General features: G+C 50.3%; 1 protein-coding gene across 19 annotated transcripts in view; it reads left to right on the forward strand.

Annotated features, from left to right (window-relative positions):
* The first annotated feature begins 1,957 nt into the window (after nt 1–1,957).
* The window catches only part of EPB41L1 (erythrocyte membrane protein band 4.1 like 1), a 129,710-nt gene continuing 107,644 nt past the window's right edge, over nt 1,958–24,023 (forward strand). For 5 of the 19 annotated variants that reach the window (XM_027623631.2, XM_027623635.2, XM_027623633.2 and 2 more), the window contains exon 1: nt 1,972–2,354. In XM_027623631.2, the coding sequence (XP_027479432.1) occupies nt 2,222–2,354 (133 nt within the window). In that variant the 5' untranslated portion in view covers nt 1,972–2,221. Of the gene's footprint in view, nt 2,355–10,394; nt 10,559–24,023 lie in introns of those variants that run through there. The other 14 variants (XM_027623618.2, XM_027623619.2, XM_027623620.2 and 11 more) reach the window with 7 other exon arrangements.

The following is a 24,023-nucleotide window of genomic DNA, read 5'->3' on the forward strand; positions in this document are numbered from 1 at the left end:
TAAAGATTTTATTTATTTGTTTGACAGAGAGAGACACAGCGAGAGAGGGAACACAAGCAGGGGGAGCGGGAGAGGGAGAAGCAGGCCTCCCGCCGAGCAGGGAGCCCGATGCGGGGCTCGATCCCAGGACCCTGGGATCATGACCTGAGCTGAAGGCAGATGCTTAACAACTGAGCCACCCAGGCGCCCCCTTATTCTACTTTTTGTCTCTGTTAATTTGCCTATTTCTAGATAGCTCATACAGGCGGAATCATACAATATTTATCCTGTTGCATATATCTGGCTTCTTTGATTTAGCATCACGTCTTCAAGGTTCGTCCCGGTTGTAGCAGGTATCAGAATTTCATCCCTTTAAATAGCTGAATAATATTTCCTTCTATGGATATGCCATATGTTCTTTGTTCATTCATCTATAGATGGACACTTGGGTTGTTCCCACCTTTTGCCTATTGTGAGTAATGCTGCTAAGAATATTAGCCTACAAGTAACTATCGATATTTTTTCCAATCTATAATGAATGGAACTGTAGTAGGCTGAATAATGCCTCCACCCCCAAACTGATTGGGTCCACTCTGAGATTTGTGTTGGCCTCTAAGTGGGCCCCAGGCTGTCCTTCTCCATGATCTCTGCCATGGCCCTCTACGATAGGCCTAATCTTTCTGGAGAACATCTGCAGCACACTCGTACTGGCCTTCTATTTCCACTCCTACCAGTCCATTCTCTACCAGCTGTCACAGTGGTCTTTCTTTATTAAATATGAAATGTATAAATTGTTACAAAATAATTCAGATACACCAAAAAGCATAGTGCATGTCATTTCATCACCATGAGAATGACTATAATGAAAAAGAGAGGCAATAACAAGTGTTGGTGAGGATGTAGAGAAATTGAACCCTCACATATTGCTGGTGAGGTTTTAACATGGTGAAGTTGCTTTGGAAGTTCTTCAAAAAGTTAAACATAGTTACCACATGACCCAGCAATTCCACTCCTAGCTATATGCCCAAGAGAAAAACACAGAGAAGTTCATAGTGTCATTATTCATAATAGCCAAGTGGAAACAACCCAAATGTATATCAACTGATGAGTCGGTAACCAAAAATGTGGTATATACGTACAAGGGAGTATAATTCAACCATAAAAGAAATAACATACTGATTCATGCTACAACATGGATAAATCTTGAAAACATTATGCTAAGTGAAAGAAGCCAGCCACAAAAGACCACATGCTGAATGATCCATTTATATGAATGCATAGAGAGAGACAGTGGGATTAGTGGTTGCCAGGCTGGTAGGAGGGGGGGAATGGGGAGTGACTGTTAATGGATATGAGGTTTCTTTTGGAGTGATGAAAATGTTCTGGAATTACAGTAGTGATGGTTGCACAACCTTGTGAATAAACAAAAAAACCACTGAATTACACACTTAAAAATGATGCATTTTATGGTATGTTAATTATATATTGAGAAAAATTATAGTGCAGAGTAGTGCACACTCATGTGCATACTACCCAGCTTAAGAAACAAACTGTTACAGATGAAATTGCAGCTTCCTGTGTACCCCTGCCTGGTCCCATTCCCCTCCTTCTCTACCCAGAGGTATCCACTACCCTGAAGTTTATCCTGGCAATAAATGCCTTTATAACTTTTACTACATGTATGAGTATCCCTAAACAATATATACTATTGCTTTGTCTAGTATAAAGCTTTATATAAATGATATAAGTTGTATCTTCCGCATTATACTTTTTTCTACCAACATTATATATATGTTTTTAAATATTTTATTTATTTATTTGACAGAGAGAGACACAGCGAGAGAAGGAACACAAGCAGGGGGAGTGGGAGAGGAAGAAGCAGGCTTCCCGTAGAGCAGGGAGCCCGATGTGGGACTTGATTCCAGGATCCTGGGATCACGACCCAAGCCGAAGACAGACGCTTAACAACTGAGCCACCCAGGCGCCCCTACCAACATTATATTTTTGAGAATTATCCAAATTAATTTTATGTGTCACTCTGACTGGGCCACAGAGGGCCCAGGTATTTGGTTAGATATAATTCTAGGTTTGTCTGTGAGAGTGTCTGCATGAGATTAACATGAGTCAGCAGACTGAGTAAAACAGATTGCCCTCCCCCGTGCGAGCAGGCCTCATCCAGTCCATTGAAGGCCTGAATGGAACAAAAAGGCAGAGTAAGGGAGAATTTGCTCTCTCTGCCTGGATGCCTTCCAGCTGGGACATTGTTCTTCTCCTGCCTTTGGACTCAGACTCAGACTGGAACTTAGACCATCGGTTCTCCTGGGTTTCCAGCTTGCCACCTGCAGATCTTGGGACTTGTCAGCCTCCAAAACCACGTGAGCCAATTTCTTATTATCTATCTATTATTGGTTCTGTTTCTTGAGAACACAGACTAATACATTCTGTGATTTTTGTGTCTTGTTTAAGAACTCCTTGCCTACCCCGAGGTCCAAAGATTGGTCTTTAGTTACCTCCAAAGATTTTAAAGTTTTGCTTTTCAAATTTAGGTCTTTAATCCACTGAAGGTTATTTTTGTGTATGCCATGAGGTAGGAATCCAATTTTATTTTTTTCCAAATGAATAACCAATTGTTCTGTATCATTTTAAAAGTAATCCAAAAGTATTAGTTTCCTAGGGCTGTCATAACAGATTACCACACACTGGTGGCTTAAAACAACAGAAATTTATTCTCTCACAGTTCAAGAGGCTAGAGTCCAAATTTTAAGATGTCAGCAGGGTCAGTTTCTATTGGAGGCTCTAAGGGAGAAAACACCCCATGCCTTTCTCCTAGCTTCTGGTGGTTGCCTGCCATCCTTGGAGGTTCTTTGGCTTATAGACATATCGCTTAGTCCCTTTCTCCATCTGCACACTGCCACCTTCTCTGGGTGTCTGTATATCTGCTTTTCTTATTAGGAGACCAGTCATTGGATTTGGGACCCATTCAAAATCCAGGATGAGTTAATCTTGAGATCCCTAACTAATCCCTTCTGCAAAAACCCTATATATCCAAAAAAGATCATATTCTGAGGTTCTGGGTAGGTATGAATTTTGTGTGTGTGTGTGTGTGTGTGTGTGTGTGTGTGTGTGTGTGTGTGTGTGTGTGTGTGTGTGTGTTGGGGGTCGGGGGAGACACTTTTCAATCCACCACTACATCATTTGCTATTCTTTTGTAAATGTCATTTCTGTCCTATATCAAATTTCTCTATAGGTGTGGGCAGAGTGATCATTTTGTAGTGCCATTTTAAGTCCTTGATGAAATGGTTATACATTTTTCATGAGATAATCTTATTTAATCCTCACAACAGTCCATGAGGTAGGGAGCGAACTGTTCATCCACTGTAGGGAGTGAACAGGCACATTATGTCGTGATGGCAAATAGCGCCCAGATCTCACTGTCTGACAACAACAAAGCTTCCTCCCTCACATTAAACATCAGTAGCTGTGGTGTGGCTGTAAGGTGGTTGGAGCGCTGCTCTGTGTGTTTTTTCACTTTAGGATTCAGGCTGAGGGCACAGACCCTATCCAGGACATGCCATTCCAATGGCAGAGATAAAACACTATGCTTTTAGACCAAAACACACAGTGGCTCTTCAAGTTTCTGCTTAGAACTGGCATATAATCTCACCTGCCCACATTTCATTGGCCAAAGGAGGTCATGTGGTCAAGCCTCATGTGGAAGGGTACTCCTTCCTCTGGAGGGTACTCAAATCACATGGCAACTGGCTAGAATGTGTCATTTTCCTGGAAGGGGGAAAGCAAATAATGGGGATAACAATATCTCTACTGAAGGTATCAAGTAACGTGTCCAAGGTCAAACAGCTGAGAAGGGGCAGAGGCAGGGTTCAAACTCAGACCATCTTTCTCCAAAGCCACAGTGCACTCCATGGCTCCCTATTGCCTGCTTGATGGAGTCAAAATGTATGTAAGCTTTAGGGCTTCTGCGTGTGCATTCCTGAAGCCTGGAGTACCCCTCTGCCATATCTGCATGTTCAACTCACTCTTTTAAAAAATACTTTATTTATTTATTTGACAGAAAGAGAGAACACAGGCAGAGGGAGAAGCAGGCTTCCTGCTGAGCAGGGAGCCTGTTGCAGGGCTTGATCCCAGGACCCTGGGATCATGACCTGAGCTGTAGGCAGATGCTTAACCAACTGAGTACCCCCCAGGCGCCCCTGTTCAACTCACTCTTTAAAGCTCTGCCCCATTCTCAACTCCGTGTGTTTCTCTCCTCAGAATTAATCACCATGTGCCCCCCTCACTCTTTTAAGTGTATATTACTTTGTACTCACACTTTTATCCCCTCTGAAGGGTGGGGATACACTCTTTTTTGTCATGTGTCCCTTCTGCCTCCCAGGCCTTGCACAAGTGTCTCTTAAATGTTTGCAGCATTTGGGGATGAGATGAGTTGGGGGCACAGGCTGCAATTGGGAGGTGCTCTTGGGAATGAGAGCACTTGGCCTACTTTTCCACCCCTCTAAACTAAGCCTAGCACCTGGTGCTCCGGTGACTGGCAGTTCAGCTCCACGTGACTCATCCTGTAAGCCTTCACCCCCGTCACCTCAAGGCCCTGGGCTGGGGTGTGTGTGCTGGTGGTGTGTGTGTATGGGGGCGGGGAAGAGGTGGGAATTAACTTTTGCCTTTCAGAAAGCCTTCCCTTTCTCTGCCCCAGGAAAAGGACAAGTAAAAGTCCTTCTCTTAAGTGAGTGGGGGAAATCCCTCCCCATGAGAACTAGGACTGGGGAGGCCCCCGAAGGTACAGAAGAAGGAGGAAAGAACTGCTGGGTCAGAGGAGAGGAACAGAGAACCGGAAAGAACGCTGAACTGCACATTGAAAGACTTTACCAATTTGTCAGAGTGATTAAACTTAACCTCTCTGTGGCCCCTGGTATAAATTGGAGACCGTACTGACTTGCCCTCCTCCCTAAGTTGTTGCAAAATTACATAGTAAAATGCTGGAAGCCTTTAGGACTGCAGCCTCGAATGCACAAAGACTTGTATTAGAATCCCCCTCATAAGCTGTGCAACAGTGGGAAAATTGTGTATCTCCATGAGCCACAGAGCCTATAAAATGGGCCTAATGATTATAGCTTCCTCCCAGTGTGAGAAAATTGTGTCAGGTGCTAAGCATATAGTGCCCAATCATATTGGTTGTTTTCATATGAGATGATGATACTTGTTATTTAAGGAAAAGACCACATCAGGTGTCATTTGCGAACATTATGAGGAGGGAGACAGAGTCTAACTTTTCCTAGAACCGGTTGCTTCCTTGAGCCAAGTATGGGGTGTGGCTCAAAAGAATGAGGAAAAGGTTCCTGAGGTGACAACACACAGAACGCTGTTTGTCCTCACAGAACTTGGGGGAGGGGTAGAGTTGTCAGCTGGCCTTCCCCAAAGACCAAAGGCCCTGCCCCCTACTCCCGCCCTTACAGATGCAGTCCGTGGACTTCTTTTTTTTTTTTTTAAGATTATGTATTTATTTATTTGAGAGAGAGAGAGAATGAGAGCTAGAGAGCACGAGAGGGAAGAGGGTCAGAGGGAGAAGCAGACTCCCCGCCGAGCAGGGAGCCCGATGCGGGACTCGATCCCGGGACTCCAGGATCATGACCTGAGCCGAAGGCAGTCGCTTAACCAACTGAGCCACCCAGGCGCCCAGTCTATGGACGTCTTGTCCTCTCCTGCTAATCTCTTCATCCTGGCCTGGGGAGGCTGTCTGTGTAATCATACTAATAACAATAGTGATGAGACCAAGGATATTGTTACTTTGAAGCTTGTAAAGGCTGTCTAATATATTATCTTAGCCATCCTTCATAATCTTGCTCCCATAAAAAGAAAACAGAGTTAGAAGGAACTTGGGGATTATGCTGCGCTTCAGAGACGGGAAAACTGAAATCCAAAGAAGGGAAGGGATTTACCCCAGCGCAAACAGTAAGTTAAAGGCAGAGGTAGGACCAGAACCTGTAGGGCCCGACTCCCAGCACAGTGGCTGCGCTCCTCTGGTGACACACCTGTTCTTGTTTTCCATTCTTACTGCCCACTGCAGTGGTTCCTAACTGGGCCTCCTGGCCTTGGGGCCCTCCACGTCAGTTTGTTCTGTACATACAGAATGAAAGTTGTCTGGAAGCATGACTTTGATCTTGTCTTTTCCCTAACTAATAGAACTTGTCCATTTGTCAACTTGAAGGGTCACCTGGTTCCTAGTTCAGCCTCCAAATCAAGACCCAGTCTCTCTTCTGACAGAAAGGAAATCAAATGTTGCTGATTAGATTGATTATGAAGACTGGCTTTCCTATTTATATTATGTGTTGGGCGTTCTCTTTTCTTTTTGAAAATGTTTATATTTAAATTCCAGTTGGTTAACCTACAGTGTAATATTAGTTTCAGGTGTACAATATAGTAACTCAACACTCTCTACAACACCCAGTGCTCATCACAACAAGTGTGCTCCTTAATCCCCAGCACCTATTTCACCCATCCTGCCACCCACCAACCCTCTGGTAACCATCAGTTCTCTATAGTTAAGAGTCTGTTTCTTGTTTTGCTTTATCCTTTCTCTCTTTTCCCTTTGCTCTTTTATTTTGTTACCTAAATTCCACCTATGAGTGAAATCATGTTATTTGTCTTTCTCTGACTAATTTAGCATAATACCCTCTAGCTCCATCCACATCATTGCAATTGCAAGATTTCATTCATTTTTATGGCTGAGTAATATTCCACATCTTCTTTATGCATTCATCAGTTGATGGATATTTGGGCTATTTCCATAATTTGGCTACTATAGATAGTGCTGCTATAAACACTGGGGTGCATGCATTCCTGTGAATTAGTACTTTTGTATTCTTTGGGTGAATACCTGGTAGTGTGATTGCTGGATTGTAGGGTAGTTCTATTTTTAACTTTTTGAGGAACCTCCGTACTGTTTTCCAGAGTGGTTGCACCAGTTTGCATTTCCAGCAACAGCGTAAGAGGGTTCCCCTTTCTCCACATCCTTGCCAACACCTGTTGTTTCCTGTATTGTTAATTTTAGCCATTCTGACAGGTGTGAGGTGATATCTCATTGTAGTTTTGATTTGCATTTCCCTGATGCTGAGTGATGTTGAGTATCTTCTCATGTGTGTATTGGCCATCTGGATGTGAAGACCCAGTCTCTTTGAATATGCTTATTGGCAGGGAGCTCATCACTCCCAAGGTCGTCCATTTCATTCTTGGATAGCCATGACTGTTCGTGAGTTCTTTACAGTGAGCTGAAACTGTCCTCCCTGATGTCCACCCACTGGAGCTGAGTGGGATTCTTTCATACCCATTCAGTCAGCAAGTTTGTAGTCAGTGTTTATTATGGGCCAGGTCCTGGGTGAACTAGGTGCCCAGGGGAACAGGATGATAAATTAGACATGGATAGTGTGGCCTAGGGGTTTGCCGAATTTTTTGTTTTGTTTATTCGACCTGAGGTTTGGAGATAGCCACTATACCCACCCTGTCCTTTCCCTTCTCCAGGCTGTTTAAAGCATTCATCACACAGTGGTATTCAGGTTCTCAGCATTCTGGTCTCCTCCTCGAGACACACTCTCATGTGACAGTGTCGCTCTCAGAATGTGGGCCCCAGAGCTGAGCCCAGTGGCCAAGCTGTGATCCGCCCAGGGCAGCACCGAGCTGGTCTGACGTCTGCTCTCTGTTGATACAGTAATCATGTTTGCTTTCCCCCCTCTTCCTTCCTTTCTTCCTTTCCTCGTTCCCCCCCTCCCTTCCTTCCTTTCTTTTTTACAGCCACATCGCACTGTTGAACTTGAGGTCAACTCAAACCTTTAAGTCATTTTCACTGGAACTCTTCTTAATCTAGATTCTGTCTTGTATTTTGGGCACTTGATCATTTGGAACTGTACTGTCCAATATGGCAGGCACTAGCTGCATGCGGCTAATAGATTTTAAGTACTTGAAATGAAATTAAAATTTCAGTTCCTCAGTTGTACTAGCCATATTTCAAGTGCTCTACAGCCACAGGTGGCTAGTAGCTAGCATATCAGACAATGCAGGGCCGCCTGGGTGGCTCAGTCAGTTAAGCATCTGACTCTTGATCTCAGCTCAGGTCTTGATCTCAGGGTGGTGAGTTCAAGCCCTGTGCTGGGCTCCATGCTGGGCATGGGACCCGCTTTAAAAAAAAAAAAAAAAAGGACAATGTGGGTTTAGGACATTTCCATCATCACAGAAAGTTCAGTGGGGCTGCTCTGGTTTGAACGAAAAAGGGCAGGAATTTACATTTATTCTGTGTGGCACCTCATCTTGTTGGTTCCAGCTCAGCCCCAAGGCTGCCGAAATCTTTTGGAAACTAATTTTGGTTTACAGAGTGTTTGCTGTCCCTTCCAGCTTCACGACAGCAGTAGATTTGATTGGCGTTTCATGCCTTCCTCGGCTTCATCTAAAAGCACTGATGAAGATGCCCAGCAGGGCAGAGAGGGCTGCAACTGAGCCCTGCACGTGGCACTCAGCCCTCCAGCCCCATGTGGCAGTCGTGCAGTCATTTAACAAATGAGGCCTACATAGCAGGCGTTGTGTGAGGGCACTGAGTGCACACAGGGAGACAGAGGACAGCAAATTCAATAGAGTCCTGCTGTGGTGGGGGCTCTGGGAGCTCCAGTGCCTTTCTTTGTCTCACATCAGGGCTGCTTCTGTCTGGTCTACAGTAGTTAAAAACGCAGGCTTGGGAATCAGCTTCCTGGATTTCAATCCTGGCTCTGCTGCTGTACAGACTATGTAATGTCTTTGCATTTCAGTTTCCTAATGTATAAAGTGGGGGCAAGAGTAACCTCTTTTGCACAGTGTTATTGTGGGATTAAATGAGTTAGTGCAAGTAAAGCTCTTAGAACAGTGCCTAGAATACAGTGAGTGCTCCAAATATGTTGGTTATCATCAGTTCTTATTATTAATTATACTTTTTTCCTCCTGGACAAGTCACACTCAGTCTTGCTTTGGGACCTTGATCCCCTCAGTTCTGCTCTTTCTTAGTTTGTGGAAGTTCTTCAAAGTGCAAACTAAGCCTCCTCTCCTTGATTTCTTAAGTTCTCAGCTGCTCATTTGGCACTTAGTTTCCTATACTGGAGGCAAGGACCACAGTGAAGAACTTGAATAATGGTTGGGCTTTATCTTGGCTCTGTGCTGCTGGTAGAGAGACCTAAGACAGGCTTCCCATCTGCAAAACGGGGATAATCACAGCTGCTACACAGGACTATGGTCAGGGCTAAGTGAGACACAGTGCACGAACGCTCCTGCACTTAGTAGGTCTTTACCTTCCTTCTGGCTTCCAGTAAAAACGCCGAAGTCCATGACACTTGCTTCCCCCGAATGGCTCTGCTTTATTTAGTATCTAACAAAGGAGGGCAGGCTCATTTTTCCTTGCACTTCTGGAGGGCCTGGCCCTGACCCAGGAGCCCTCAGTTTCTTCATTTATGGAATGGAGACACCTAATCGGTACCCCCATTTTCTCCCCACTGCCATCTCGGGCTTGCTGAACTTGGATGAATCCTCGCTCCCCAAGCCTCAGTCTATACTCAAAGTAGGACCTGAAGGAGAGCCTATAAGGGCCGGTGGTTATAACCCTAATTTAGCAAAGCTCTTTCCTCTGGTGGTGCCCGCCCCTGTGGAGGGTGGGCGTCGGGGTCCCAGAGCCAGGGGCCAGCCCTTGGAGGGCCCCCAGAGAGTCCAGAGGTATCGCCACCTGGGAGAGGGCTGGAAGGCGCTGCGGGATCTTCTGCAAGCTCAGGCTGCGGGAACAATGGGAGGGCGGCGGGGCGGCGGGTGGGCGTCGGCCAGGTCCAGGCTGGAGGTAGAGGAGGCAGGCGAGCTGGGCGCCGGGCGGTGGGGTTAGCCCGGGTACCCGGCCGAGAGCCGAGGCGTCTTAGCCTGGGAAAACCCAGGTCGGCGCTGGCGGGGACCAGGAAGGAGGCGGGGGCGGGGCGCGAGCCCACCGGGCTGGGACAGGGAGGGCGAGGAGGCCGGGGTGGGGTCTCCCCTGTGGGGTCTCCCCCCCAACCCCCCCGCCGCTCGGTCCCAAGCTCTGAGCTCCGCAGCGGCTCAGGTAAGCGCCAGGCGCCGGGCCCACGTGGGGAAGCGGGCGGCGGGCCACGGGCGCCAGGCGAGCTCGCGGGGCTCAGCCTCCTCCTCCCCTCCCCTCCCCGGGGGCCGGCGCGGCTCCTCCCGACGCGCGGCCGCGGCTCCGGCTGCTCCGGCGGCGTCGGCGCTTACCCCCCCCCCCCCCCGCCCGGCTGCTCGCGGCTCGTAGCGGCTGCTCGCTAGCTCGCCGGTGGCTGCTGGGGCGGCCGGGATTGCCGCCGCCTCTTCGGGGGCAGCCGGCCGGGGCGGGGCGGAGGAGGGAGCCCGGTGTGGGGGGCGGGCGGGGAGGGGGCTGGGCGCCGTGGGAGGGAGAGAGGGAGCGAGCGAGCGAGCGGGGCATTTCTGCGCAGCTCGAGTGCGCCTCGGAGCCCGCCCGGGCGGCAGCCGGACGCACGGACCGAGGACAGACAGCGCCCGGAAGCCGCGCCGCCGCTGCCAGGTTAGCCGCCCGCGCCGCCCTCCTCCAGGCCGCGGGAACCCCGCCGCGTCTGCTCTCGTGTGTGTCTGTGTGCGAGGTGATCGCCGAGGGCTCCGGGCTAGGTCCCCGGTCCTCGAGCCCTGACAGGCCGACGGGCCAGCTCCGGCGGGGGGGGGGGGGGCTGGACACCACAGGGGCGGGGGGCGGGCGCCCCAGCCGGGAGCCCCGGGCCTCGGTTCGTGAGTCTCAGTACTGGCGCCGGTACGTGTGTCGGGATCCACATCTCCGGGTGTTGGGTGTGAGCGCGCGTGTGCCCGTGGGTCTGTGCAAGTGGTTGCGTGTGTGTGCGCGCGTGCGTGTGCGCTGGGTGTGCATCTGTGTGTGGGGGGGGTGCGCTGTGGGTCTCCGTGCGTCTGGACTGGGTGGTGTGTGTGTATCTGGGTGAGGGTGTGTGTGTCTGCGTGTGTCTATTCGTGAATGTGTCTATTAGAGGGTGTGTCCGAATATGTAGCTGAGTGTGTGTGTACATCTGGATGAGGGTGTGTGCTAGTGGCTTCGCTTGTGGCTGGAGCCTCTGGCGGTGTGTGTGTGTGTGTGTGTGTGTGTGTGTGTGTGTGTGTGTGTCGCCGTGTGAGCGCCAGTGTGATTCTCCGGGTGTGCGCGTGTGAGGGCGGGTGTGCATCCGCGTAGCCCCCGTGTGTGTGTGCGCGGCTTTGTCTCCGCACTGCCGGGAGGAAGGGGTGGGGGCGGCGGGCGAGGCGTTGTAGTCCCGGGCAGCCGGGCACCTGGCCGGGGCGGTGGGTGGCGGCGGCGGGAGTGTCCCCGCCCGGCGGAGACTCTCTGCTGGCGGGTGGGCGGCCACACCCCAGGGGCCACAAGGCGCTGGGCTGACGGCGGAGCCCGCGCACCGGGCCGAGCTGGAGTGGAGGGCGTGTCTTGCCTGAAGCCCGGGGGTGTGTGTGTGTGCGCGGGTGTGCGTGTGTGGGTGTAGGGTGGTGGTGGCGGCAACAGCGGTCCCCAGGCTGGTGACCCAGGCGGTTCAGGGATCCATTTCCTGTCGCGGCGCGGAGACGGTGGCCCAGAGTCCGACCCGGCTTGTCCAGGTCAGCCTCATTGCCACCCTCACCCTCTCTAGCTTTCACGGGTAGAGCCGCACCTTAGAGGCCCTGAAAGGAGGGAGAACCACTCTCTTAAAGGGCCAGAGCCCGAGCAGGAATACCCCCAACCCCTCAGGAGACCTCTACTCTGAGAGAGGTCTCTGGGTGTGCCTGTACCCCTTTTCCCATGTAGTGGTGCAGTGCATGCATTTCTAGATTTGTGGTCTGTCTGCATGTGTGTCTCTGTGTTTTTCTTGTGCGTTTGGGTGCATAGGTATGTTTTATCAGTGAACAATGTATAATGTATTTTGATGTATATGTGTACGTGTTTTTAAAGTTCTGGTGTATTTGTTTTTATGTACATATAGCTGTTTGTATATTAGTGAGTCTGTGCATGTGGGTTTGCAAGAGAAGTGGCATTTTGCTGCCAACTAGGATACGATAGAAAAATTTTGTCCGGGGGCCACTCTATTATAGAAAAATTGGGTGAAAAGGTGGTTTGGAAATTTAGCCCCTGGTTTTGTGGGTTTCAGACACTGGTATTGAAATGTGGGCAGATTGGGGGTAGACTGGATACAAGGATGGAGAGAAACTGAGACTCTTCTAGGAGGAAGGAATTGTTCTGGAAGAAGGACATCCAAGTGCAAGAATTCTTCCTCCACTTCCAGTTCTTCTTCCCTCTTACTTCACCTCCCCCTCTGCTGCTCGGCTTGCCAGGATAAAGTGCACAGGATTTGGAGTGGAAAGGGAGGGAGCTGGGAATGTAAAAGGAAGGAGGGTGGATGGGTGATAGGATTGGGGGCCAAGAGCAGATTTCTGCAATTCTTAAAATGTTTCTGGCAGCAGAAGCTGGGGAAAGCTGAGCTTGTGGTCCCCTTCCCTGAATCTCCCCTTCCCAGGATAAGAAAGACTCTGGCCTGGAGCTCAGGAGCCCTGGAGTCTGGTCCAGGGGTCTCCTTTGGACTTTGGTCAAACCCTTTTGTGTTTATCTGTTCGCTCAGCACATTTGTATTGCACTTCTCTTATGTAAGAGTCTAAACCCCCTAAGCCTCAGTTTCCCTGGCTGAGCAGCTAGTAGGCTAGATTCTGAGGCCCGTTCAGTTTCTCAGAGTCCTGGTGTTTGTCTCATCATTACCCAGACGTAGGAATCTACCTTTCTAGCCCCCAAGGATCCTGGCCATGCCCCTTTGCCCCCATACACTCTGATCTAGAGCAGTAGTTCTCAAAGTATGGTCACCCTACCAGCAGCAACATGGTCACCTGGGATCTTGTTGGAAATGCAAATTTTGGGGGCTCCAGTCAGACCTACTGAACCAGTAATAACTCTGGGGGTGGAGCCCAGCAGGCTATGTGTTCACAAACACAGGTGATTCTCTTGCCCTTGAGTTCAAGAGAGGTGCCAAAAGGAAACTGGAACCTCCTATAGGTTGAAACACTGGGAAAGCATCCCTTGCCCACTGCCCCACATACTGAAGTAGCCCCACAGCCCTAGTCTGGCAGGTGGGCGTTCTGGTTTCAACTCTCAGGTCTTCCCTGTGATCTTGGACAAATTGCTCCTTCACTGAATACTGTAATAACTCACTGACAGTGTCTGCTCTGGGCCAGGTTTTGAGCAAGGGGTTTCCCTGCTCTGCTCAGTTCTCCACACCTTACCTTGACCTATAAGACCTGCAGGATCAAGTCCCTGCCCCCTTCTCTGGAAACCAGCTACTCCGGCCTTCTTTTAGGTCACCCAGGCACCATGAGCTCTCTGGCCTCTGGGATTTTGTACATGCTGTTCCCTCTGTCTAACACACTCTTCCCTTGCTTCTTGTTTAATTCCCATTCTTCAGATTTCAGCTCAAGAGTGACTTTCTCAGGGGGCCCTTCACCAGCTGCCTAGAGTAAGTCAGTTTTTCTTGTTATACATTCTTAGAGCTCCCTGTAGTCCATAGCGCTTGTGAGAATTTGTAATTATACTTGAACTTGTTAGTTGTTTGTCTCTGTCTCTCCTCACTGAAGTGCAAATACCATCTGGGCAGGAACTTGCTTATCATTCTTTCTAGTGCCCCCACACTGTGCCTGGCTTATGATTGGTCTTCAATAAATTTGTTGAAGTGGATGACCTTATATAATGGGAGATGGTACTAACTGACACCCAAAGTGTCCTCTCAAGCCCTGACATTGTAATATCTAAGGAGGCCTCAGACTTTTTAGAAGTAGATTTATCTGTCTTTTTTACTGCTACCTCTCCTGGCCATAGGTGAACCCCCATGATGCACCTGGGCCGGTGCTGGGCTCTGCTCTAGAGGAGGCAGGAGAAAGCTCTCCAGGAGACACAGCCTAGCAAGTCGTCTGTGTCCTCCTGGAATAGGATCCTGCAAGAATGAGAAGAGGAAGAACATTGAATAAGGAATCTAAAGACCTGGGTCCGTGCCTTGTTTGTGGACAAGTCACTTTTCCTTTTTTTGCTTGTTTCCTCTTCTGTAAAATGAGGGTATTAGGATGGATGGTGTACCTAGTACTGGTTACAAGCCCTGGCTCTAGAGTCTTCCAGGCTTTGCCATGTACTAGTTGGAGGGACTTGGGCAAGGGAGCTCATCTCTTCAGCTCCTCACCTGTAAAACAGGACCAATAATAGTATCTGTTCCATAGGATTGTTCTGAAAATGAAATGAGGTAACATACATGGAATGCTTCACACAGTGCTGAGCACATAGTAAACATTTGCTAAGTGTTAGCATTTGTGACTATTATGGCTACTCGGCAATTCAGTTCAACACTCTTGAATGCCTTTGTGCTGGGCCCTAAGCCTCCAGAAGCGGAAATGAATCTAGCAGTGTTCACAGGCTGAGTGAAGGGGCAGACATGTAAAGATGTACAATATACAAGGCATCAGAGTGAGGTTGTTCAGGAAGGAAGAGGCTTTACAAAGAGAAGAGATGGTGTTTGGGCTGGGTTTGTCTTCCAGGTAGTTAGGGCAGCATGTGCAAAGGCACCGGGGCTTGTTAGGGGAATTCCAAATAGTTCCATGTGGTTGGAGCAGAAGGTGGTGAGTGGTGGGGACAGGTCGGGGTGATTGGCCAGAAGTAAGGCCGGGAGAGGAAGTTTGGGGCAAGATCTGGCCCAGGCTGAAGAGCTGGAGTTCCACAGGTGGTGGAAAGCTAGGGAAGAGGCTTAAGCTAGCCTGGAAGAATCAGATTTGCATTTCAAAAACACAGCTCTGCAGGTGGTGACTGTTGACTTGGAGACTGGGCTCAGAGGGTGGCTAGAGACCTAGAAAAGAAGCACCGGTGGTGGACTTGAGGCCAGCTTGGGTCAGGGAGGTAAAGGAGAGATAAGAATGACCTCTCGCGGGGCGCCTGGGTGGCTCAGTCGGTTGAGTGTCTGCCTTCGGCTCGGGTCATGATCTCGGTGTCCTAGGATCCAGCCCCGCGTTGGGGTCCCTGCTTTTCGGGGAGTCTGCTTCTTCCTCTGACTGCCACACCCCCCGCTTGTGCATTCTCTCTCTCTGTCAAATAAATAAAATACTTAAAAAAAAAAAGAAAAGAATGACCTTTCATGGTCCCTCAGACCCCTTAACCTCCAAGGCTGCCTCGTGAGTGGGAATCTGAAAATAAGAATCCCGGGTCTGCTGCTCAGTGGATTCGCGGTGTATTAATTTCCCCGACCTGTTTAATGGAGTACTGCAATCTGGGTGGCTTAAAGAAGCAGTCGTTTATTCTCTCAACAGTTCTGGAGACAGAAGTCAGAAATCAAGGTGTCAGCAAGGTTGGTTCCTTCTGAGGGTTCTGTGGGGGAGTCTGTCCCACGCCTTTCTCGTAGCTCCTGCTGGTTGCCCCCAGTGCTTGGTATTCCTTGGTCTGCGGCTGCCTCTGCCTGTTGTCATGTGATTTTCTCCCCGTGTGTCTCTGTGTCATCTCCTCTTCTTATAAGGACACCAGTCATATTGGATTTAGGATCCACCCTAATCCAGTATGACCTCATTTTATTTTAACGAATTACATCTGCAAAGACTTTTTCCAAATATGGTCACATTCCGAGGTTCGGGGTAGACATGAGTTTGGGGGGACACTTTTCAACCCGGTACGTACAGGTAGGTGGAAAGAGGGCAAATCCTGGAGTCCCGCAAACCCAGGTGCAAATCCAGGCTTTGCAATGGAGCAGCATGAGCTAAGGAGAAAGCAGTTACTTGTTCTCAGCCTCAGTTTCATCTCCTGGGAAATGGGGACAGTAGCCCCTGCAATGGCATGCTGTGGTGGTCATACCTGGTCTGGATAGCAGGTGTGGGTTAGCCTGGTGAGGTGGTGCCCAGTCGGCACCCCATAATGATCCCTTCCTCTCCGGTGCTCCCTGCCCTGCCCTTCGTAGCTGGGGTGCATCACTCAAATCTTGCTTCACTTCCTCGTCTGCCCGATGTGAATAAGCATCCTCCAGCTCTATCTACTTCACCAGATTGCGAATCCCAGGGGATAATGAGACCGCTTTTTGTAAATTGCTTAAGAGTTTGTTGCTGGGCTTTTCAATTATAATCGTCATCAGCATAATAAGCCTCGGCCATTGCCACGTCCACTGCATTCTCAGCACGGCCCGCCCCGCCCACTCCTCTCCCGAGGCAAGTCCTCTGTGCCCCTGTGTGCTCGCAGATATCCTACGAAGCATAGCTGCTGTCAGGAGGGCCTTAGCGATGGTTCCTGCTCTTCGTTGCCCTCATTAGCCAGAGAAGGGAAACATGCTCTGAGAGAAAGTGACACCCCGAAAGTCACACAGCTGGTCACACCTTGTTTGTGGCTCCTGTTTGCCGTCAGAACCGTGCTTTCCCCCTAGTTGCAACGTTGGCCCCTGGAGCAGCATCGTGGGGCAGGTAGAGGCCTGGAGAGGGCGCTGTGCAGGGCTCAGAGATGGGGAGCCAGCCGGAAGAGTCCTGCTGAGTCAGGGTCAGAAGCTGAGGCCCGAGTGTGAGCAGGCAGTGCCTCTGCAGGCTGAATGGGCAGGTTGTTTGTCTCAGCCTGGCTCTGGCCATCTCTGCTTGCTCCAGCGGGGAGGAGGCCACCATGGGCGGGCAGGCGGCAGCAACGTGGGGAGCCAGAGCCTGGAGGTAACCCAAGGCTTCAATGTCCCTATTGACAGCCAGGTTGTGCTTCTCAGCAGGCTGTGTCACTCTAAGCCTTGTCCTGGCGGGCGTAGGGAAGGCTCTGGAAAGGAGAGAGGTTATCCTGTCTTGGCAATTGCCCTGAAGTCATCTTCCTTTTCCCCAAACTGGGGGAGCCAGGCCCCTCTTCACCCCTTGATTTTCCTTACCTTCTTCCCGCCTCTTTTTTTTCTTACTCCCTTGTCCTGCGCCCCACCGCCCCCATCTTCTCTCCAGATTAGAGGTCTAAAGATAAAGCCTCCAGACCCAGTTCAAGCGGGTGGTTCTGGGGTTGCTTGGGGCCACTATGAATTAGCAAGCCTAGAGTCTTCCTCGTCAGAGGCTCGCTCTGGTGACTGATAAACAGCCACTTATGTTATTGGCTTACCATGTGCCAGGCCCCGTGCTAAGCGAGTTACATGCCTTATGTCTTTTAATCCTTGCAACTACCCAGCGAGGCAGAGATTAGATCCTCATTTTATTAAAGGAGGCTAAGTAGCTTGCCCAAGGCCTACCCAGCCCTCAGCCGGCAAGTGGCACAGCTGGGATTTAAATCTAGATCTATCCAAAGCCTGTGGGTACTCTTGAATCATTCCCATGCTGCCCTGGATGGGACATTCAAGAGTGTTTAGGGGTTCACAGTGGGATGTGCACTTGCTCAAATTCAGAGCACGAATTCTTAGCTCAGAGAGCCCGGTCTCCGGTCCAGGTCTCTTGCCTCCCAGCCTGCGCCATCACTTCACTCAGGGACTGGCCTTCTTACAATGTCAGCCCTGGGGCTGGCCAGGGCTCTGAGCCCATTTGGTTCTAGGCAGTGTCCACCTGTCAGGGGCGGGTGACAGGGCAGATCTGAAAGCACTTGGCATTTTCCCTAGATGCTGTTTGGTCATTGGTCGCCTTAGTTTTTCATTGATTATCCTGAGTCTTCTAGTTAAATAAGCTTATCATCTGCAAAGAATGATAGCTTTGTCTCCTTGGAAGGGTGCTTGGGGGCTTGGAGATCCTGTATCTGGCTCAGTGATGTGGAGGGGAGGGAAGCAGAGGCTGGAGCCAGGAAACTCAGGTTTTGGAGGACCCTCATGCTAGAAAGGAAAAGGAAGGAAGCCAGACAGGTTAAGAGCCAGAGCGAGACAGTCCAGAGAGTGGAAAGGAGACTCCAGGCTGGGGTTGTTAGGGAACCCCTCATCCCAAGTTCAGCCCTTTGGAGTCCAGACTCCCTTGGAGGTAGGGCTGCTTGATCTCAGAATGCAGCTGCAGTCAGCTTTCTGGGCCTCTGCCCACCCCCATCATGACCATGGTCAGCTTGAGCAGGTGGCTCAACCAGAAGGAACTTTGATTAATGAACAGTGGCCTTAAACCTTCGAGCCACGGAGCCCTCTCTTCCTAGGCAAGGAAGCAGAAGTTCAATATGTGAAACAGCTAAAAGGAGAGTAGTTCAGCACACCACCTCTACCCCCACCTCCGAGGGTTCCCTAAGGCAGGGCTTCTCAAAATTTTCTCCCCCAGGAGTAGCAAAAAGGAGCTTGCTAAAAAAAAAAAAAAATGCTCTCTTCCAGGACCCACCCAGAGATTCAAACTCAGCTGCTTCCTGGGAGGGTGGGATCCATGGTGGGGCCTTGGAATCAGCCTGTCTTAACAGGTTCCTGGTCAAGGTGACTGTGACACCAAGGGTTGTCAGATTGCCCTTGCAGAATGTTGGTCTCAAATGTTCATGAACTTCTGAAGCAGTATGCGCGATTTTGAGAGTGGGCCTTGATCTTGGGAAAGGCTCCGTAGGCACCATCTGTGTCTTTGAGTCATGATCCATCTTCAGGGTTGTTTTATAGAGTGGGAGCCTAATGACTGGAGAAGGGTCGCTGGGGGGTTCATGGCAGTCAGGAGTTGAAGGCAGATCTTTCCTGCTTCTCAGCACATGGCTGGTTTTAAGTGAAGATGCTGAGGGACTGTGGGCTAGTTCCTTCCCCTAGGCCTCAGTTTTCCATGCTGTAAAAAGGGGTTTGGACAGGATAGTTGCCATGTAGCTGTGATCTGTGCTTCTAGAAGCCGGGTTTCCTGCTGCCCAATTCAAATTCTTTGCCCTTTTCCTTGCTGCCTCCCCGAACTTCCCCCGACTCTGAAGGGACTGCCCCTCCCTTTAGCATCTTCCATCTTTAGAGATTTCATACAGAGCCTAGATTCTAGCCCTTGAGTCCTTCCTGTCAAACCGCATGCCCAGGTGCCCAGCTATTTCTGTCTTTCTCTGCCCATTCACAGTAAGTGATCCAGGTGCCTGTGAGTCTAGGGATGCTCAAGGTGGGCTCTCTTCAGGGCTGGATACCGGGGGCCCATGCCAAGGAGAGGGGCTTGGAGAATGTGTTTCCTGAGGCTCCTGGGATGTGCTCAGCACTTAGCTGTGTCTTGCTCCAGGCCCCTGGGTTCTTCCCTGCCAGAAGTGCCACCCCCCATCTCCAATCACTGTTGAAATCCTGTCTGCCTTTTCAAGGCTCAGCTCAGATGCCACCCTCTGTCCCACAAAGCCTTGTGGACCTCCCAGCCCCACCCCCATAATGAAAATCTGTCTTTCCTTTGCATTCCTGGAGCACCTTATCTGTTCCCCTCCCAGGAGGGGTTCTCCCTGATCTTAGCTATATCTTGGGACAGAGCTTGTCTCCTGTAGGATTGTGAGCACTAGGATGTCTTATGTGTCATTCTTTGCTCCGCAGCACCTAGCACAGGGCTTTGGACAGAGCAGGTGCTTAAAAGAAGGTTACTGAGTTTTATTTGCAGAATCTGCCTCTGGCCTTGGGCTGGGCTAGGTTCTCTGGAGCCTCCAGCCCCCTGCCCCCATCACTGGCAGGCTATGACTTCACACATGTCCCCTCCTTTCTTTGTGGATTGGAGGGAGGCCAAGTAGGGCAGTGGGTAAGAACTTAAATTCCAGTCTTGACTCTGCCATTTCCTGGCTGTGTGACTTTGGGTAAGTCACTTTACCTCTCTGAGCCTCAGTTTCCTCAGCTTAAACCAAAGGGCTAGGGATAGCAAGTCTGTTGGCGGGGGAGGGGGAGGTTGGGAGGATTAACTGAAATGCTCTGTGTAAAATGCTGAGATCTGAGCACTGTAAAGAACAAATGGTCAATATATGATTATAATGCATTATTTTTCAGTTAACGGTTATTATCATTGTTGTTTCAGCAGACACCTATTGTGGTTTGAGCATCGTGCTGAGGGGAGGGAGTGAGACACAGAGAAAAACCATGGCAAGAGTCCCTTGGTCTCCAGCGTTCTAAGGTCAAGTAGGGGCAGTAAGACTCTCCCACAAGGAGTAGCATTTGGCAGAAACATGGCAGAGTGAGTTGAGGAGGGAGAGATCAGTATAGACTCCATAATCAGTGTAGACAGGTGTTCCCTGTGGAGGTAAAGGAGGGGAGCTCCAGGCTGGAGATGGGAAGGTGGGGAGCATACTTGAAGAGTTGCTGGAAGGACACAGGGAAGAGCAGAGTAGAAACAGAGGCAGCTCCAGATCTCCACACAGAAGGGGCTTGGGGTCAGCACCCCCTCCTTCCGCCCTGATTCAGGGGCAGTGTCAAGCTTTGTTTTGCCAAGAAGAATTTGGGGGCTTGATGGCTCATGCTGTCACTACTGAGAACCAGAGAGAGAAGACTGGAAGGGTAGGGCCTTATGGTGGAGGTATTAGGGACCGGTGAGTGGGGACAACCAACACCCCCCTTTGTCTGTCTATTTGGGCTTGAGCTGAGAATGGTGAGGGGTGGGCTGTAGTCCCAGGCCTCTGTAGGCCCCCCTTGGAGTCTGCCCCATAATAACACGGCTGCCTGTTTACCTGCCAAGGTCGAGATCTGAAGTCTGGTCTGTCTGAAAGTAAAGTGCAAATTGATCCCAGAAATGTCAGAATCTCTAAATATCAGAACTGGCCAGCAGGAGAAACAACCTCTCAATCCACCCTTCTCCTCCCCAGAACGGGGAGCCCCCGCCCAAGAACAGTGAGTGAACTGGCCACCATGAGGTCAGCGCCAGCCCCAGGTGGGCTGTGGACCTTGGCCTGTGTTGGGGGCGGGGGAGGAGGGTGAGGAGGGGGCCAAGGAACCCAAGGAGGGGTGTAAATGACAAGCAAATGTCATACTGGTAGCAAGCTGTTGCCAGGGTGTGTATGTGATCCCAGATGAGTGGGATGTGAGTGGGCCGGAACTGTCATTATTCTGGGCTTTCCTTCCCGGAAAGGAAAAAGGACCACATAGGTGGGAGTCAGAGGAATATTGGGGGGTGGCGGAATTCAGGCAGTGGCCTAAGAAGAGGAGACTGTTGCCAAGCAGCAAGAGACACGATTGTATTACAATGGCCCACAGCATCGCAGCATCTCTGGGCCTGGCCCCGGACAGCCCTGCCTGCTGTACCAATACCATAGCAGTATCACTCAGTTTATGGGGGAAGAGGTGAGGGCTCCAAAGGTCACAGCTAGGGGGACATTCCTTCAAAGCCACACCCCTGGCATGCCCTAGGTGGCTGTGGTCCAGTCCTCAGTCCAGTTCGGTCTCAGGGAGGGCCTGGAGTCAAAGGGGTCAGGGAGGCGCCAGCCCAGGGCACGCCACCTTGTGTCTCCTGGTCTTCATCAGTCTGCCCATCTAGCTGGCCTGTTTTAGTCTAGTTCACCCTCCCCCCTTGTTTGTTAACTAAAAATATTTATTGAGCACCTACTGTGTGCCAGGTCACTGCTCCTGACCTTATGGAACTTAAGGCCTTAGTGTGAAGGCTGTCCCACATTGGTAGGACAAGACAGGAAGGGGGAAGTGAGGGGGCTCACTAATCACCCATTTCTCCCTTCACACCTACCCCTTCCTCTTCTCCCCGCCTTCCAAGTCCCCCTACCCCCAGATGGGACTTTTTGCTGGGGCTGCCTCCTGCTGAAATGGAAAGAATCCAAAGTTAATTGTTAAACCTAATAGCTGGTGAGAGTTTAACGCTGTGGGGCTGGTGTGGGGGCTGAGGGCGAGCTCTGCTCCCCAGGAGAGGGGCGGGGCTGACTAGGCTTTTCTGGCCTCCACCTGCCACCTTTTCCCGGCTCTGGAATCTGCCTCCAGGGCCTGCTCCTCCCCTCCTTCCAGGGGGCAGGCTGCCTCTTGGACCCTTTCCCTTGACTCTAGCTGAGGTGACCCTGGGAGGTGAGTAATGGCTCTGGCCCTGGTCCAAGCACCTCCGAGTGACTGCTCCTGGGGGAGGTGCAGGACAGGAAGGGCTCCTGGCCCCAGGGACCCACCCGGAGGGCTGGCAGCCGTGGACCTCGCTGGGTTTCCCTCCTGCCTTATGTGTATGTGTGTGTCGGGGGGGGGGGGGGGGGGGGGGGAGGCGGTGAGTGGGGATGGTGTCACAAGTGGCCCAAGCTCTGTACTCGGGACCACTACCTAATGCCTTTCTCCTGCTCTCCTTCCCTTTCATCTTCTTCACTGGGTGTCCTGTCTTGGGTTATTCTCTGGTGCTAGACTAGGGAAGGAGGGGTTCGTGAGAATAGTGGCAAGGGCTTATTTCTTTCTCTAGAAGACAGCCCCAGACCCGGCCCCTGTCAAGCTTCAGGGACAGAGCTCAGGCTTCCAAGTCAGACAGGACTGGGGTCAAGGAGTAGCATTTGGCAGAAACATGGCAGAGTGAGTTGAGGAGGGAGAGATCAGTATAGACTCCATAATCAGTGTAGACAGGTGTTCCCTGTGGAGGTAAAGGAGGGGAGCTCCAGGCTGGAGCTTGGTGGGTGGCCCTCCCCTCTGAGCTATACTCATTCTCTGAGCAATGGGTACGCCCAATGCCTTTGTCACCATCACTGTGAATGTAATATGTGCCGGGGGTAGATAAAAATACTAGGCTCGGTAGGGGGTCACCGAATGAGAAGATACCGTTCTCTTCAGACTCAACTGTACTTCGGGAGGCCTAGCTCTGGCTGTGGGCCATGGGGGCCACCAGCCCTGCCCTCTAGGACTTGACCTTCTAGAGGTTACAGTACATACTGCAGCCGCTTGGCCACACGTGGCTACTGAGCACTCGGAATATGGCTAGTGCTCTGAGGAACTGAATTTTTCATCTTAATTGATTTGAAATTTAAAAAGAATACTCCATTTGGTTATCAAAAAACTTCTACATAGATAAGATGATTAGATTCATGAATATACTTTTCGGTGGTAAGGGCTAAGGGGATCTAAATATCTTCTGAAAATCGAGCATCAGAATTGAGAGGCGCTCTAAATGTAAGATGCATGACAGATTTGGAAGACTTAGTATGAAAAAAAAAGAATGTAAACTATCTTAATATTTTGTATATGGATTACATGTTAAAATGGATATATTGGGCTAAATAAATATACTTTTAAAATTAATTTCAGGGGTGCCTGGGTGGCTCAGTCGGTGGAGCATCCAACTCTTGATTTTGGCTCAGGTCGTGAGATTGAGCCCTACATCGACTCTGTGCTCAGTGCAGAGTCTGCTTGTCCCTCTTCCTCCCCTCCCCCCATCTCACACTTGCCTGAGCAGGCATGCTCGCTCTCTCTCAAATAAATAAAACAAATACAATCTTTAAAAAAATTAATCTCACCCATTCTTTTGTACTTTTTAAAATGCAGGTACTGAAAATTTTATTTTATTTTATTTTTTGAGAGGGAAGGAGAGAGAAGGGGAGGGAGGGGCAGAGGGGGAGGGAGAGAGAAAATCTCACGCAGACTCCACACCCAGCACAGAGCCAACTGTGGGGCTCGATCCCACAACCCTGAGATCATGACCTGAGCCGAAATCAAGAGTCAGACGCCTAACCGACTGAGCCATCTAGGCACCCCGCTACTGAAAATTTTAAATGACATATATGGCTTGCATTATGTTTCTATTGGACAGTGCTGTTCTAGCCAGAGAGTTGAGCTGGACATATTTGAATAATAATACAAAAAGACTATAAAGACTAGTTATTTGGGGCAGCTGTGTGTGGGGGTTGGAGATCAGATATTCCTCACACCCTCCCCCCCCCCCCCGCCCCCACTGCCTAGATCTGAGCCATGCCCTGTGGTGGAATGTTACCCTGGATAACCCCCCAGCCTCAAGGATAAGATTAAGACTCCCGAGGTCAGATGAAGAGCCTGCGTCTAGGTGGCCACACCACTCCCTTGCTCTGTATGTGACCTTGGGCAAGTCACTTCACTTGGCTGAATCTTTGTCATCTATCAATTTAGATTACCGGTGGGATTTCCTCATTGATTGAGGGGATTACGTGCAGGATTTAGCACAGGGCCTGGCGTGAGTCAGGAGTCAGATATTGG

This window comes from Zalophus californianus, chromosome 8 (assembly GCF_009762305.2).
Source record: "Zalophus californianus isolate mZalCal1 chromosome 8, mZalCal1.pri.v2, whole genome shotgun sequence".
NCBI lineage: Eukaryota > Metazoa > Chordata > Mammalia > Carnivora > Otariidae > Zalophus > Zalophus californianus.